Genomic DNA, 18446 nt, shown 5'->3' with positions numbered 1-18446 from the left:
TTGGATGCATATAATAGAAACCAACCAAATGCACAACTAGAAGTCATGCCTTAATGAAAAGATAAGAATCATTGCTAAGTGATTCTGCTAAAGCTTTTTCAGTTTACTCTATTAAATAAGTTAAATTTCTCCCTCATGATGTTTTTCACTCTTTAAATAAAACTTTTCACTAATACAGTTGGTATAAAAGTAGGCACCTATTTAAGCTGTGACCAGAATACCATAGATTCTACATCAGTCAAATTATTTTGTGAGATTTTTATTATTTTTGGGGGGGGGGGGGTTGCAAGGCAATGGGGTTAAGTAGATTGCCCAAGGCCACACAGCTAGGTAATTATTAAGTGTCTGAGTCTGGATTTGAACTCAGATACTCCTGACTCCAGGGCCAGTACTCTATCCACTGCACCACCTAGCCGCCCCACTTTGTGAGATTTTTAAAAGATTCTAAGAAATGCCCATTTTTTTTTAAATTAGATCTTTCCCACCACCTCTCACCTCCAACATGTATAGTAGTATCTATGAAGCTGCATCTTTCTCTTAGTAGACTATGACATTACATTGGAATGAGATGTGCAATGTTCAGAGAATGGAATTATTTTTTGAAAGAAGGAAAAGATAATCACTTTTAAAAACAGATAAATTCATTCTATCATTTATTTTTGTCCTTCACAATACTGCAAACAAGAAGAAACTGGGCTAGGCTAAGATAACAGCTTACTCCAATGTACTTCTAAACACCATGTGATTAAAGTGCTTATACCAAACAAATATGAGCACAACTCCAAGGAATTGTCCAGATTCTTTGGATCTATTGGAATTTCATTGTGTAAAATAATGTTTGAAACAAAGGCTATAATTAAGACTGAAAAAGATTTTTGTCATTGTGATATTTCTTGTGATATGATTAAACCTATAAATGTAGATTATCCTTGACTTTTTTTTTTAGTTTTTGCAAGGCAATGGGGTTAAGTGACTTACCCAAGGCCTCATAGCTGGGTAATTATTAAGTGTCTGAGGCTGGATTTGAACTCAGGTACTCCTGACTCCAGGGCCGGTGCTCTATCCACTATGCTGCCTAGCTGCCCCTATCCTTGACTTTTAATAGAAAGATATGTATGACACAGAGTCAAATACCAATGCTACTTTGGACCATAGCTATTTGTCTTATATTGAAAATGTTGACTAGCTTCTTCCCTCAGATTTTTCAGACCAGTTTGCCTGGATCTTTCCTTCATATTTATCTTATTTTCAAAAGTATTTGTATCCTTTTCTATCTCCTATGGTCAATGAGATTCCTAGAAAATATAATAATATTTGCACCTAGTAGTGTCTTGATAAATATTTGTTGGATGGAAGATTTAGCTACAAATTATAATCAGAGATTCTCCCTCTGACTTTTCATATTACTTTCAAATGTTAAATGAGAAACTAAACTCATTCTCTTTATATTTTTGTTTTTTTAGAGCAAAAACACAAAAAAAAACTCAAAAGATTTCAGTTCCTTCCATACTCCAAACAAAAAAAAAGTGAAATTTTCCATATTAATGTGATATCATCTTTAAAACAATCTCTCTGTATCTTCACAGTGAACCTCCTTGTTTTTTCAGCTGCTCCTGAGTTAAAGCTGCTCTGTGGTGCAGATGTACTGAAGACATTTCAAACCCCCAACCTCTGGAAAGATGAACATATCCAAGAAATAGTTGAAAAGTTCGGCTTGGTATGTGTTAGCAGGGCTGGTCATGACCCTCAACAATATATCTCTGAATCAGCCATTTTAACTCCCTATCAACATAATATACATCTAGTCAAGAATGTGGTGCAGAGTGATTTGAGTGCCACATACATAAGACAAGCCTTGTACCAAGGACAAAGCGTGGAGTATCTGCTTCCAGACTCAGTCATTTCCTACATTAAGGTCCATAACCTTTACCTGGAAGAGAGCAAATAGACATAATTAAAGGGAAAAAATGATGATGGAAATGTGATATATTGAGCATACAGCACATTACCAAGTTTTCTGAATACTCCATCTTTCCAGAACTCCCACTACCACCAAAAACAAAAAAATCACAATTAATTTTATTGATCATGTTTCCTGCAAAAATAGGAAAGTTTTCCCATTGGAAAAAAAATATTGTCATAAAAGAAAAAAGTGTGCTAAAACAGTTACTTCATTGCAAGTTGAGAAATAATTTAGTAAAAGAAAATATTTTGAGGCCATGAAGTTAAGAATTTTTATGAGACTTCTTTACATGTGAAATTTGGCTTCCTTCCACTGTTATTAGGAGCTTTCAAAGTTTACTCCTTCCTTACTCATATATTTTCAGCACTGTGCATATTGAATTCTTTAATAAGTCTTTAAGCACAATATCCTCTTCTTTATTGAAGATATTTGACAGGATACTAATTGCTTTACAGTGGAATTAGTAAGCTTTTGTTTTGAAAAGAATAGTACTAATTGAGCAAAATCGTAACAGGAAGTTCAATAGTAACAAGAATGGACTCCTTGGCTGTATACACAGCACTTTGCTAAGCAGTATTAGATATTCCACAGAGAACAATTTAAGAGGAATTTATTTCCTCTTAATAAAAGTGAAAATTAAACTATTTTCTAAGCAAATGTTTTTATATATTTAAATATCATAAATATTTTTAATACTGTTCTAGCAGGAAACATGATATTCTTGACTGAAAAAAGTTAATCCACCTCATTTTAACAGTATCTTTTGAATGTTTCATATCTGCATGTTGGCATACATAAAAAGTAAATTGACACCAGAAAGTCCTAAAGAATTGTTAATGTATTTTTCTTTTTTTATATTGTTGCATACCTCAGGTTGCTTTTACTGGCCATTCAGAGATATCAGCTTATGGGCCAGTAGAACCTGAATAAGCTAAATCCCTTGTCACAGGGTACCAAAGAGCTAGCAAAAAACCCTGCGCTATTACTGAATGTGATTAGGAGTGTTCTATAATTTGAGCCACAGCTGATGGTACTTTTATTCTTTTTGTTTCCACAAGGGAGGCTATTGACATGTGTTCATTCTACTCCAGGTTTATTAAGAGATTTTCACTGGAATAGGATGGAGGGAAATATAGCTAACAATAACAAATGTAGGGGGGAAAAATGAAGCTGCTTCTCTGATGGACTTATGATAAGGAATACAATCCATTCCAGAGACAGAGCTGATGGTATCTGAATAGAGACTGAAGTACACTTTTTTCTTTCACTGTATTTTTCTTGAGGTTTCTCTATCTTGGGGGGGGGGTTATGTTTACTTTCATAACAAGATTATTGTAATAATGTGAAAATAAATAGATATGTTTTTCAAATTAAAGGGAAAAAAGAGAGACTTTCATTCAGATGAATTTACATTTTCATACTTCCTGAGGATTTCTACTTCAACCAATGAGTGTGCAAACCCCACAGAGAAAATTTGCTTATAGAAAAACATAGCCTAGTTATTCCATATTCTTTCCAATAATGCCATCTTTCAGATGGCATCTTTCAGGTGGCATTATTTCACTCTTGCTTTTTCATCAAATCCACTAAATCTTCACATCCTTCTAGATTATTGTTCCCAAACTAGGGTGCAAGGAGGCTGTAGACCCTGACCACCTACCTTCCTTCGGGGCCAGCTCTCCAGGCTACCACAGCTATATTCAGCCCTCTCAAACTCATGGTATAGTAAAAAAAGAGCATTGAAGTTTTAAGTAAGAAATTCTGGATCTCACCCCTAGTTCTGCTCCTCTGTTTATAACACTTGTGTTAAGGGCTTTCTCCTGACCTGAAAGGCATGGATACATTTAGGGGATTTCTCAATTCTTTGGTTCTTTTTTTTTCTTGTTCACTCATTTTCATTTGGGGTTTTCTTTGCAGAAATCCTGGATGCTTTACCATTTCCACTATGCCACCCTGCTGCCCCTATTTGGTTCTTTGCCCTGTGCAAATGAACTGGGGACATCAGTTTCAGTTCTTTCTTGAGACTATATTCCAGCTTGCCCTTACCTCATTCTCTACAACCCTGTGAGAAAGCGAACGCAAGTGTTATTATCCCACTCAATTCATGAAGCTTAAAATGTACAAGTTTTATTTACCATTTAATAGGGACACAAAGAACTTGCATCCAAGACCCTAAGAGGGTCAAGAGAAACTTTCTTTTCACAACAGACAATCTTTTCATCAAAAACCTGTGACTTGTAGTACTGAACTCATTATGGAGTAGAGAGAGCAAAAAAGTGGGGTTTGTGCCTCTGTGTTACTGTTCTTCAGTCATGTCTGAATCTTCATGATGCCATGGATCATGCTGTCCATGAGGTTTTCTTGGCAAAGATTCAGGAGTGGTCTGCTATTTCTTTCTCCAATGGATTAAGGCAGAGGATAAATTATTTGCCCAGGGTCACATAGCTAGTGTCTTAGGTCAGATTTGAACTGGTCTTTCTTCAGACTCAGAGCTCTGTTCACTGTGCTATCTTGCTGCCTCTTTACTAATTGAGGATCTTTTGTTTGCATCTTATGGTTCTTATCACATGAAGTCATTAATCACTACTACAATTCATTCCTTTCTATAGCATGGCCCTGTTGCAAGTAAGTGGTTCTCACTCCTTGCAGACCCCTCCCCATTCTCTGTTGTTTTGAAACTCCAACAGATTGTGTTTCAAAAAAAAAAAGGTCTATTGCTTGGACTTATGCCCAAAGGGCAATAAAAATGTACATATCCTTTGGTCCAGCAATACCACTACTGGGTCTATACCCTGAAGAGACCAACACTTTTGCAAAAAATTTGAAATTGAGTGAATGTCCATCAATTGCGGAATGGCTGAATAAATTGTGATATATGTACATTATGGAACAATATTCTATTAGAAACCAGGAGGGATGGGAATTCAGAGAATCCTGGAAGGATTTGCATGAACTGATGTTGAGCGAGATGAGTAGAACCAGAGGGACATTGTACACCCTAACAGGAACATGGGAGTAATGACCAACCTTGATGGACTTGCTCATTCCATCAGTGCAACAATCAGGGACAATTTTAGGGTACCTGCAATGGAGAAACCATCTATATCCAAAGAAAGAAGTGTGGAATTTAAACAAAGGCCAAAGACTATTACTTTTAATTTAATTTTTTTAGAAGGTATCATGTAATTTTGCTATCTCATATATTTTTTTCCCTTAAAGATATGATTTCTCTCTCAACCCATTCAATTTTGATCAATGTATAGCATGGAAGCAATGCAAAGACTATCAGACTGCCTTCTGTGGGAGTCAGGGGAGGCAGAGGGAAATTGGGGGAGGGAAATTGTAAAATTCAAAAAACAATTTAAAAAAAAGAAAAAAGATCTATTGCATTAATAATAATGACTGGCATTTATATAATGCTTTCAGATTTGCAGAGTATTTTATACTGATTATTTCATTCATCTGAGGTATTATCCCATTTTATTTACCCTCATTTTCTTCAACCCTCTAATTGGAGGCCTGGAGAGTAGAGCACTACACTCCTTCCAAAACCTTCCTTTATAGAGGACTCATTACCTTCCGAGAAATAGCTCTGTTCTCCATCAACAGATTTTTACCTTCTACTCTCTAGGACATGTCCCCCACTGGGGAGTCCCCATTTTCTTCCCCACCCTCAGTGTTTTAAAGCTTCCTTTTGTGTATTGCCTTTTTTCAATAACTTGGCAAGCTTCTTGACTGTCTATTTTTCTTATTTCAATCCTCAGCACATAGCCCAATACTTCACATACATAGTAGGCACTTAATAAATGATTGTTGAATTAAATCAAATGTAAGAGGTTAAGGAGGGGCAGGTCTTTCTGATTTCAAAATGAATGATTGTTGAATTAAATCAAATGTAAGAGGTTAAGGAGGGTCAGGTCTTTCTGATTTCAAATTCAGCACCATATCCACTATGTAACTCCTCTTCTGATATATCCTTCTTATAGCAGTTCAATAAATATCTGTTTTTAAATAAGATAATATGTATAAAACATTTTGCAACCTTAAAGTGCCATATAAATGCTAGCAGCTGCTCCTACTGCTGCCATTGCTACTACTTTTAGTACTACTACTATTATTATTATTGTTATTATTATTATTATTATTATTATTATTATTATTATTATTTTCAACTCTGTGCTGCCTTATAGTGATTCATTTGCTTCTTCTTTCCTCCACCCCTGAACAATATGTGTGAACATATGTATTAGCACTGGTTTCCAAGTTGAAGAAAACACTGCACCCAACCCAGCCCTTGTTTTTTATTTCCCATTTTCCCTGAGAACAACTAGCAATATTATTTCAATTGCCCTGGATCCCCTTCTTGAAAGACCTCCAAAAGAAATGGGAGGGGTAGAATTTCTTGTGCCAAGATGTGGATCCCGTTATATTTAAAGTGACAGGGGGAAGCTAGGTGGCACAGTGGATAGAGCACCAGCCCTGGAGTCAGGAGGCCCTGAATTCAAATCTGGCCTCAGACACTTAATAATTGCTTAGCTGTGAGACATTGGGTAAGTCATTTAACTCCATTGCCTTAAAATTTTTTAAAAAATAAAATGACAGGGTTGGATAAATTATTTATGGTCCCACCAGCTCTAAATCCCAATGTCCTACAATCCTTATTACCCACTTCCCTTTTCCAGCAATGCATATACCTTATTTTTTATGGAGTTTTGTTTTTTGTTTTTTTTTTTTTTTGGCAAGGCAATGGGGTTGAGTGGCTTTCCTAAGGTCACACAGCTAGGTAATTAGTAAGTGTCTGAGTTCAAATTTGAACTCAGGGCCTCCTGACAGCAGGGCCGGTGCTCTATTTACTGTGCCACTTAGCTGTCCCAATGCACATACCTTATTAATCTAACTTCATATACCTTTTTTCCCTAAAACAGCAGCACCTATTGGTCTAGTTCACACTATTCATGAGAGAGCATCATGGTACAGTGGATAGGACACTAAGCTTGGAATCAGGAAGAACTGAGGTTGAATCCTGCCTTGGTTACAAATGTAGCTGTAAGACCCTGAGCAAGTTTTTTTTAACATCTCTCAGCCTCTGTTTTCTCTTCTATAAAATGGGGATATCACCCACCTCACAAGGTTATTAGAAGGCTCAAATGAGAGGCGTATGCTTTGCAAACCTTGCACAATAAGCTTAATTATCCATTTATAAATTTTAGCTACAGTGAGATGTTTAGTATATTCTGTATAAATCCCTCTCCTTTTACCTCCTCTGGAGATATTAAGTTTACCTTCTTATCTATGGATTGTGGACAGCAAAGTAGGAAACAATTTCAGAGTATAATGATAGCCATAAATGTGGCAGATATGGCAAAGTGAGGTACTGTAAGAATACAAGTTTAGACTGGCATATTCCTGTGAATCTGTTTATGGGTATACACTGTCAAACAGTTGAAACTAAGAAATATAGATGATGTTATCGGGGAAAATGCCATTAAAGAAGATGCATTTACATCTATTTTGCCATCACACCCTAATAATAGGACATTTCCACTTGGCTGTAATTGAAAACAATATATTGTCTCCCCCTTTGAAAGAAGGGTTTGTTTTATTTTCCCACATTTAGCACAGTGCTTGTAAAGTTTAATAAATAGTAAAAGTTTAACAAAAGATTTTTTTTTGTTTCATTCATTCCTGGAAGGCAAAAGAATTGTGGACTTAATAGAAGTTAAATTATTCTTCATGAAGGGGTGGCAGTAGGAATTGTGAAAGGAAAGATCTTAAGGTCACTGATGTAAATAAAAGCTGATTACATTGTAGAAGTCACTGTGTCATTGGCACCTTTCTGGGAAATATGCTAAAGCAATATCAACAAATCCTCCTGTCTAGACTGTGCATTCCCCATGGTTTTAATCTTTTCCTTCAGTGGTAGATAATGCCTGGAGAAGTTTTCTCTTTCACATTCACCATGGACTGAATATAACAGGTTTAACTGCATACTCATTATACTATCTAGTAAGGCAGAGAATCTCATATAAGGTAAATTCTCTTTGGATTTTATTCAAAGGAGTTTATTTCTTGGAAGTACTTGAAAGAAATTCTTATTGTATCACTTTACTTATGCCTATAGACAGATTTTTTAAACAAGCCTCTAGTTTCACTAGAAATCCATTGAAGAACACTTCAATAAACATTTGAGTTCTTACTCTGGGAATTGGGAGAGGATAACAAATCTTCACTCTCACTACAGTCTAGTTAGTTATGGGACGCAACCTATAAATAACTGACTAGCTCTAGAAGCTTATTCCTATTGAGAGAGACAATGTACAGAAATATTTACAAAATCAATACTAGGAAATTCGTATGGTCTGTAATGGGTTGATAAGAATAGATGGGGAAATCCAAGAAAGGTGTCATATAGAAGGTTCCTAAACTGTGAGTTCTGTGTATACCTTATATCTACTTCTGTGGCAACCTTTAGACAGATAACATTCCCTTCTGTAACCTTTGTGATTGTAAGCATTTCACAAGTTAACAGTTCCCACCATTCTCCCTACTCTGTAGTCTTCTTGACTCATTCCTTTATTTATCTGGTTCTAAGGCTTGCATGAGGTATGTTCTGATAGATTCTCCAAAATTCATAGTAATATATAAGTTCCCTCATTAATTAGATAAGCCAGAGCTTCCACCTCAGAGATCAAAGAAAGTCTTTTTCCCCATAAATCTTTTCACCCATTTCTGAGACCCCCTGATTAGTAAGCATCAACATTACTAGAAATACAATTTCAAAGCATAGTGCATTTAGAGTTCTTCAATTTTGGTATCTTTCACATGAGAACTTTCTCCCTTCCCAGATGCAGAGCACCTTATTATATTCTAGAAGAAAGTTTCATGAATTGCCCTGATCATAAACAACTTGTCTCCTGGTGCCTGAATTGCTGACCATGAGGTTCTCTCCATTTTAGGCAATGTCTCAGGCATCCAACAAAACTTCTACTATTGAACATTTTCCACTTAGTAAGACCTGCACCAACTTAGATGTTGCCAGCCTGGACTTCAAAAACCCAAGAGCACATTTACCTTGGTTCCCAGGGATCTTTAACAAATTCAGGTGTGAAATATCACCAAAATATCCATTTCTATCTAACCTTTTTTTTCTTTCTTCTCTTACTAAAATTTAAAATCCACTATTTTCTTCCAAATATTATAAAGTAGTTGTATATTCTAATTTGTTTTTATTAATTCATATTAAGATAGGTATTTATGTGTGTATATCTATATATTATGGGACCAAAAATACAGCTTTCAGTACATAGATGCCCCAAAATGATTTTAAACTTCTTACCATCTAATCAAACTTTTCTTTTGCATTTAATTAGCTGGGTACATTGTTTATTTTAAAATAACTAAAAGATAGCAATAGTTTCTTCTGGGTAAATTCATATATATGTGTGTGTATATATATATATATATATATACATATATATATATATATATATATATATATATATTTGTATTTATGTCATATATATATATGCAATAAAATTTCCTGTCTTAAATAATGGTTTATATGTTATAATATACTTTGTCCAAATATTCTAAGTTTTGTATTCTAGCCTGAGGAACAAATTTTTTCATTTTTATTATACTTTCTGTCACTTGGGATAGGAATATGTGAAATCACATTCTAAACCTACAGTGTGTTGCATATTGGCAAGGTAAGTTCAGTAATTGGGTTAATATATGAATATGAATGTTTTCATAGCTACTCTCTCACTTCCTATTGCAATAGTGTTCTAATCCTCACTTTTTCATGAATTTATTGGCATTTGGTTCAGTTTCCATTGTGTATTTTTTTAATTAACATATCTATCTGTATATATCTTGAACAAATCATTTTTATATGTATATAGAGAGTTTTTATTTTTAAAAATTTATTCACATTAAATACAACAAATAAGTGTTGCTATAGCCCAAACCAAATAATCACTTGGGAGTCTATTACAGTAAAAGAATGTTTTCCACTTGTTATTTCTGTTTTCCATATTGGAGAAATTATATTATTATGGAAAAAAAATAAAACAACTAAGACTAAGAAAGATAAATCCCCAGTCAATCTGCTAAAATTTAATTCTCTACTTACATTTGTTTCTATGTGAAATTGAGAGGTGTGAAATAACCAGATCCTCTCAGCCAAGGTATTTTCTTTGCTTACTTTAATTTTTACTTTCTCCAGACATATAACCAAGACTTCAACTCATGGATGATCAATTCTCATGGCCAATACTGACTAATTTCCACTCAACTAATAGTTTTTCTTTTCTCCACCTAAAACAAAACAAAGACAAATCTACCCTAGTCTGTATGAGATCTTATTAATTCACTGTCATGTCATGTATAAAATTACTCTAAGATAAATCTATATCCTTAGAATTTTAGTATGTAAAATTATAAATAAAAACTAGAAGTTAAACAAATGAAAGGTGATTAATGAATTACAAGTGAATTTGTTGCCTAATACTTTATTCCTTCAAATGGAAGTACTACTAGTGAACTTTAATTTTTTTTAATACAATTTAAATATATAGGCCACCTTCCAGGATGTCATTCACAGATGCCAAAGTACACCTGTATTACCTTAATGTTTGCCAAAGCAAAACAAAAATATAAAATAAATTTATATATAATTTATATAAATTATTTTCTAAATAGGAAAATTAGATTAATTACATTTTTTAAAAAGTCCTTCCACTAATAAGTGATAATAACTGATATTTTCATGGCATTTTAATCCTTCCAAGGTATTATTTCATTTTAATTTCACAACAACTTTGTGAGCTAAGAATTAAAGGGGGGGGTGGAACCAAGATGGTGACGGGGGCAGAGCCAAGATAGTGACAAGAAGGGATCTAGTCTTAGGCACTCCCTGATAAAATGTGAAACTAAGGACTCTAACTAAACTTTCGAGAGACAGAACCCACAAAGGGACCCAGTGAGGCACTTCTACTCAAGGTAACCTGGAAAAGAGCAGAAAGGCTCTGGTCCCCTGGGTCAGAGGGGTGGCCCACCAAAGCGAAAGAACTTCAGCCTCCCAGAGGCAGCCCCAGGGCTCTGGGAGTCTCAGCTCACAGCAGCGGGGGAGTCTCCTGAGCTGCACCCCGGGGAGCACCAGGCACAAAGTGGGGGAACAGCTGGGGACCTCTGCCAGAGCAAGCACGTGAAGCCCAGCCCTCAGGGCACACAGCCAGCAGCTTGGTCTTTCCCCAGCCCTGATCCAGGAAACAGAAGCAGGAGCCCCCAGGGCATGAGCCCATTGAGCTGAGGGAGGGGAGTGAAGAGAGAGAGACTGCAGAGCTCTGTCCTCTGCCTCTGGAACAGGACTCTGGGGCTCTGACCACATTCAGATCCTAATCACAGTCTAGGCCCCCCATAGAAAAGCAGGGCCACCCCACCTCAGCCCTGTGGCAGAGGGGGGTACTTATGGTCATTCACAGACCAGGAGAGAGGACGGAGCCTCACACACTGAGACCCTTGTGGGAGTGTCACAAAAGCTCAGGAAGCACCCCAAAACCAGGCTCAGGCTGGGAAAAATGAGCAAACAGAGAAATAAGAGGAAGACCATTGAGAAATATTTTGCTCATGAGCCCAAGAAGGATCAAAATACTCAGTCTGAAGATGAAGAGGTACAAGCTCCTGCATCTAAAGACTCCAAGCAAAACAGAAATTGGGTTCAAGCTATGACAGAGCTCAAAAAAGACTTTGAAAATCAAATGAAGGAGTTGGAAGAAAAACTTGGAAAAGAAAGGAGAGAGATGCAGGAAAAACATGAAAATGAAGTCAGCAGCTTAGTCAAGGAAATCCAAAAAAATGCTAAAGAAAATAGCATGCTAAAAACCAGCTTAGGTAAAATGGATAAAACAGTTCAAAAAGTTATTGAGGAGAAGAATGCCTTAAAAAGCAAAATTGGCCAGATGGAAAAAGTGATAAGAAAACTCTCTGAGGAGTACAAATCCTTCAGACAAAGAATAGAATTCAAGGAGATTGGTGAATTTGCCAGAAATCAGGAATCAATACTTCAAAAACCAAAAAAAATGAAAAATTAGAAGAAAATGTGAAACAGCTCATTGAAAAACCAACTGATATGGAAAACAGACTTAGGAAAGATAATTTAAAAATTATTGGAATACCTGAAAGTCATGATCAGGAAAAGAGCCTTGATATCATTTTCAAAGAATTACTACAGGAAAATTGCCCTGATATTCTAGAAGCAGAGGGCAAAATAGAAATGGAGAGAATCCACCGATCCCCCCAAGAAAGAGATCCCAAAAAACCAACCCCCAGGAATATTATAGCCAAGTTCCAGACCTCCCAAGTCAAAGAGAAAATATTACAAGCAGCCAGAAGGACACAGTTCAAATATCATTGGAGCTGCAGTCAGGATCACACAGGACTTAGCAGCAACTACACTGGAAGCTTGTAGGGCTTGGAATATAATATACCGGAAGGCAAAAAGAGCTTAGAATGCAGCCAAGAATGAACTACCCAGCAAGGCTGAATGTCCTCTTCCAGGGAAAAAGATGGACTTTCAATGAACCAGGGGAATTTCAAATGTTCCTTTTGGAATGGCCAGAGCTGAACAGAAGGCTTGATCTTCAGATACAGGACTCAGGTGAAGCACGGAGATTGGAGGAGGGGGGGGGAAATATGAGGGACTTAATGATGATGAACTGCATGTATTCCTGCATAGAAAAATGACACTGATAATACTCATATCAACCTCCTCAGTTAATAGAGCAGGTAGAGGGAGCTTTTATAGTTGAAGCACAGGAGAAAGCTGAATTTGAAGATAAAACATGGTGTAAAAATGGAGTCAATAGAAAAAAAGGGAAATGTAATGGGAGAAAGAAAAAGGAGAGGGGGAATAGGCCAAGATATTTCATATAATAAGATTTTTTTATTATTACAATGAGCTATTGCAATGATATGAAAGGGGGGAGGCAAAGGGGAATGAGGGAACCTTTGCTCTCATCAGAGGTGGCTAGGAGAGGAAACAGCATATATACTCAATGAGGTATAGGCATCTGGAGTAAGAAGGGGGGAGCAGGGGGAAGGGGTGGGGATGTGAATAAAGGAGGAGAGGATGGACCATGGGGGGGGGGGGTGGTCAGATATAACACATTTTCTTTTTTACTTCTTGCAAGGGGCTGGGATTGGAAGGCCTGTCCAGGACCATAGGACCAGGTGGATTCTGGGCCTAAGGGGTGGTATGGGGGCTCAGGGCTTCTTGGCCCCAGGACCAGGGATCTGTCTGCTGATCCAGTCAACGACCCTACAGCAGAGTCAGAGTGAAAGGAGAGAGAAAATGGAGTACATGGTAGTGGAGAAATAAGAAAGGAGGGAGCTGCGATCAGCAATGGCAACGTTGGAAAAATATGGAAGTAACCTTTGCGATGGACTTATCATAAAGAATGCGATACACCCATGACAGAGTTGTTGGTGTTGGAACAAAGACTGAAGCACATTTTTTATTATTATTTGGGGGAGGGTGCAGGGCAAGTGGGGCTGGGTGGCCTGCCTGGGGCCACATAGCAGGGTGATCTTTGGTTGTCTGGGGCCAGATTTGGACCTGGGTGCTCCTGATTCAAGGGCCAATGCTCTGCCACCCAGCCACCCCTACTTTTATTACTATTTTATTTTATTTTGGGTCTTTTTTTTTTCTTCTTCTTTTAGGTTTTTGCAGGGCAATGGGGATCAGGTGGCTTGCATGTCACGCAGCTGGGTGATTGTTGGGTCTACAGGCCGGATGTGGGCTCAGATACTCGTGGCTCCGGGGCTGGTGCTTCGTCCATTGCGCCACCTGGCTATACCTACTATTATTCTTTTTTTAATTTTATTTTTTTTCTCTCCCCTTTACTTTATCGCCCAAGCAAGTCTATATTCATGGGGGGAGGGGCATTTTGTTCACTCTTAAATAAGAATATTTTATTAATGTAAAAAAAAGCCCTTTGTACAAAATGAGAATTAAAAAATAAAATTAAAAAAAAGAATTAAAGTGGTCTCTTAAGATGTTTTTCCCCTATAATCATTCCTCCATTAGAAAATACCTATTACATGTTTCTTTTTCTGCTTTTTTGTGTGTGAGGGTGCTTATTAAATTGTAAATTAAAGGAAGAGTTTATTCACAATCCATATTTAACAGAAAAGGGTAAAAATAGAAAAGGGTAAAAGAGATAATTTTTGGACTATAAGGTTGTTAGGAAGAATTATGGAAGAAATTCAAGAAAAATAATCTGGGGGAGGCAGTTAGGTAGTATAGTAAATAAAGAACTGGCCTTGGCTTCAGGAGGACCTGATTTCAAATCCAGCCTCAGTCACTTAGTAATTACCTAGTTATGTGACTGTGGGCAAGTCACTAACCCCCATTGCCTTGCAAAAAAAAGAAAAAGAACCTGGACCAAAAATGAATTGGCCAAAAATATTATAGGAACACTTAGCCCTCTATCCCAAACTCTTTTCACTTGCCAATAATGAATACATAGGAGGAGCAAGAAATAGGGGATCTGTCAAAGAGAAACAGAGAGAGTGAAGGAGTGTAGCCTGTATGTAAATATAGTAACCAACAGAATTATTTTTGGCATGAAAGCTTATGTTGGAATAGAAGTATAAACATGTAAATAAGCATCAATCAGGTATAGTAACTTTTTAGGCACAAGAACTGGTATTGTAAACCCTTGATGAATCAACAGAGGGCTCCTGAATTGTTAGTGACTCCCATCTCAATTTCTTTAGGACTGAAGTCTTCAGTTTCAGCCTGACACAGTCACACTAGTAGTTTCCTATCACCTGATACCAACCTTCACATTTTCACAAATGAAATTAATGCATGTAAAATGAGAAGAAAAGTGTTTCACTGGGGAAAAAAAGATTTTGTATCACATTTTTCAGATAAAAGTTGATATCCAAGATAGGTAGAAATATAGAAGAATATAGAAATATATAAGAGCACAATTTATTTGCCAAGAAATAATTGATCAAAGAATATGAACAAATATTCTCAAAATAATTGCAAATTATTAACAGCCATGTGAAAGAATTTTCTAAATCACTAATAAGAAAAATGAAAATCATTTTAACTTTAAGGTCCCACCTCATACAAAAAACAGGCAGATAACAAAGCTTGAAATAGTTTTGGAAGGATTATAAAAAAAGGTACAGTAATAAATTGGCAGGGTTAGTGCAAATCATTCTGGAAAGATCTTTGGAATTAGAAGAAGAGGGACTAAAATATCTTTTGACCCTGGGATTCCAGAGATGTAAAGCAACCATGCTCTTACTTTGTGTAGGGAGTGAGAAGAATTCAAGGGGAATTTTTTATGGGCCAATTTTATAGGCTTTCTTGACTCCCTTCCTTATTGATTATATTAATTACATACTTAATTTGTGTGTTTCAATTGCTAGATATATATATATATATGTGTGTGTGTGTGTGTGTGTATATTATATATATATATATACATATATATATGTATATATATATATATATCCCCAAGGAAGGAGGTTACTGACAGAAAGATTCCACAACACCAAGAGTATTTTTGGTAACCCTTTTTTGTGATAGTGACGAATTGGAAATGTTAAGAAAGTGCATTGTAAAACATAAGACCTTATATAATCTCGGACGTAAAAGGATAACATTATTAAATGTGTATATTAAACGTGCACATGTGAAATAATTGGTACATAGAAAATAGTTTATAGTAAAGTATTTTGTGATATGGACAATTACAGAATCATATATACATAATAAGGGACTACTTGTATGAGAATTCTCTAAATAAGATTCATAATTTAGAGTTTAGCCAGACAACTCACACTGGAAAATTCAAGTAGATAAAAAAAAAGCATATTGCTTTGTAGCTACATCTATGGGAAGGGGAGGATCAAAGAAACCTTGAGACTACTGCTTAGAGTGACTGGAATGATAGCTGACAGCAAAGAACCAGAAGAGCAATTCAATTGTAATCTTGCTTCTCATTTCTCTTTCATTTTCTATTCACATCTTTAAAATTTTTTAAGTTGGTTGAGGTCCTTGTGTACACCATGTCAGTTTCTCCTAAAAACTCCCATTTTTCCTTCTCACCAAAATTACCTGTGTCATTTGTTCAAGATGTATATATTTATGAACCAGCTATATCTGTGGTCCACATGACTGTATACTGTAGCTTTCTTCATTTATGTGATTTTCCTGTTTTCCTGTTAGTATTCAAAATAATAAGTCTGCCAAGGAAAGTTAAGGACAACTTAACCACCAATCATAAAATGTGGGAAAAGTGCCTCAATCAATATGATGGAACTATAGGGTCACTGAAATAACAAAAAGAATTTCTAGTGGTTGGCAGAAAGGATTGGATGCCTCTGAATTCTATAGAGCTTTTGGAAGAGTAAGACTTGTCCCAACTGGCTTCTAGATCTCTTTTCTTCAGAACAGGTGTAGCCCTCTAGTTCTGTCCATTCTTTTCTGGCTGAGCTGAATTAGCATATACCACTTTCTTTATGTTTGAGAAAGGCAGCAACAATGTTCCACATTGAATCTTTTCACCAATATTAGCAGAGATTTCAGCTTGAAGGAAATCCCTGAGTCTCAGGCCACAAGCCTGTGAGTTGGGTTATGCACACTGGTCAGAGCAGAGAACCTGGTGGCTGAGGGGTGCAGAGTGAGCATATTGAAGATTAGCATTCTCTGTTTTTAAATCAGAAGGCTTTTGCCTAGTGAACATCTTACTTTCTTGTCGTGTGGTTATTGTATAAGATGCACCCTTTTCTGAAAAATTTGGGGGTCTAAAAACTGGAACCAACTTATTCAGTTGTACATTTTTTTAATTTGCATTTCGCATTTTTTCATGCTTGTCTTTGTGCTTATTGTTTAGTATTTGTTACCAGTATATTAAGTTACATTTTGCCACATTCTGCCCAGAAATGACTCAGAAAAGTTTATCCTACAGTTCTGAATTCAAGTTTGTTCTAAACAAGCCAGCATATTCTCCTCTCTCAGCTTAAGTAGCCTAGAGCCACTCCAAACTTTCCTGCTACTATGCTGATTTGTGGGAAGGAAAAATTGTCTATAAATAGCAAAAGAAAGGAGACTATGCTTACTGTGGGAAGAATTAATCCATTTATTAACAGCTCTTTGCAAGATACAGGTGTCCCTTAGCAAGAGACATACATACAAGATTATATAGTAGAAGACCCCTTTTCCTCCACTCTGATTCCTGATAGGTCCTCATCATGGGGGGGGAGGGAGTAAATTCTTAGGACACACCTCCCCTCACTAAGCAGGTACACCAACTTTCACACACACCTCTAATTCAACCTATGGAAAGTTACTTAACCTTTTCCTTTTTGTCTTAACTCTGCCCTTCCTGTAAACATTTTGGCAACTCTTGAGTTTCCACAAAGACCAGGCATCTGGGTTTTTGTAATATATTATCTTCACATACATTGAATATGTATGCGAGATTCTGTGAGATTCTGGCAATACCCTTTCCCAACCTTGTGAAAGCAAAACACTTGATTCCTTCCTACAATTTCCCCCTTTTTTCTTTTTTTTTATCAATTCGGCTTTCTATACCTTCCTAATAATTCCTCCTTCAAATAATAATCTTTATTATTGGCATAACTACTGACTTTTTCTATCAAGATCTCACTTCCTCATTATCAGACATGGACCCATCCTAGTTTCCAGGTTTACCAACTTTCTGATGTCTCTGCTTATTTCTTTACTACTTGCTTATTAACCTATGTTTAGGCAGCAACTTGATAATTTAATCAGGATATAAATTGGACATCCATGGCCCTAACTCCCATCCTGTGCCCAGGTAGCAGGCCCATAAGTCTAGAACCAACCCTTGGCAGATGGGTATATGCAGCAGTAATCACAGTTTTCTTTACCATAATGGATCCTGACAAGGGATCCAGGTACTGTCATTACATCTCACATGAGTCTTAGTCCACCTATCTCTTTTAAGTTGTACAGTCCAGACTAAACAATGTACACAAAGGCAAGAGATGGTAGAGATGAACTGGTTGGGGTCTCTCCTCTTCTCTTCTCCCCTGGAGAATGAACTTCTGTATCTTCTGAATCTGTTCCAAAAGGTTCTCTCCAGCTCAGGTGACTAGTTGAGGTCTTCTTTTCTGGTAAAGAAACTGCTTAACATTTTACTCAGATCAAAACACATGTTTTCATCACAAGACAGATTTTGGATCTTATTACAATTTACAAATTTTCCTTACTGTGATATTAAGACACATACTTCACTTTTAACACAATAAACTTCTATTGGTGTTTTACTACATGAGCAAATTCCACTGAGAATTATCACATTAACTTAAGCTTGTTACAGTCTTAACCTGTTGCTCTCCTTACAATAATGACTCAAACATCCTTAACCAAAATGAATGTTTTTCAAAAATATTCCCAAATTTTCCATGGATT

The 18446-nt window shown here is 36.4% G+C and overlaps 1 protein-coding gene across 7 annotated transcripts in view; it reads left to right on the top strand.

Moving 5' to 3' along the window:
- NMNAT3 (nicotinamide nucleotide adenylyltransferase 3) overlaps positions 1 to 18446 on the top strand; it is a 208491-nt gene that overhangs the window by 156892 nt on the left and 33153 nt on the right. For 3 of the 7 annotated variants that reach the window (XM_074214888.1, XM_074214886.1, XM_074214887.1), the window contains one exon: positions 1608 to 8802. In XM_074214888.1, the coding sequence (XP_074070989.1) occupies positions 1608 to 1948 (341 nt within the window). In that variant the 3' untranslated portion in view covers positions 1949 to 8802. The other 4 variants (XM_074214891.1, XM_074214890.1, XM_074214889.1 and 1 more) reach the window with 3 other exon arrangements.

This window comes from Macrotis lagotis, chromosome 1, assembly GCF_037893015.1.
Source record: "Macrotis lagotis isolate mMagLag1 chromosome 1, bilby.v1.9.chrom.fasta, whole genome shotgun sequence".
Classification (NCBI taxonomy): domain Eukaryota; kingdom Metazoa; phylum Chordata; class Mammalia; order Peramelemorphia; family Peramelidae; genus Macrotis; species Macrotis lagotis.
This window is presented reverse-complemented; position numbering and strand designations above follow the sequence as displayed.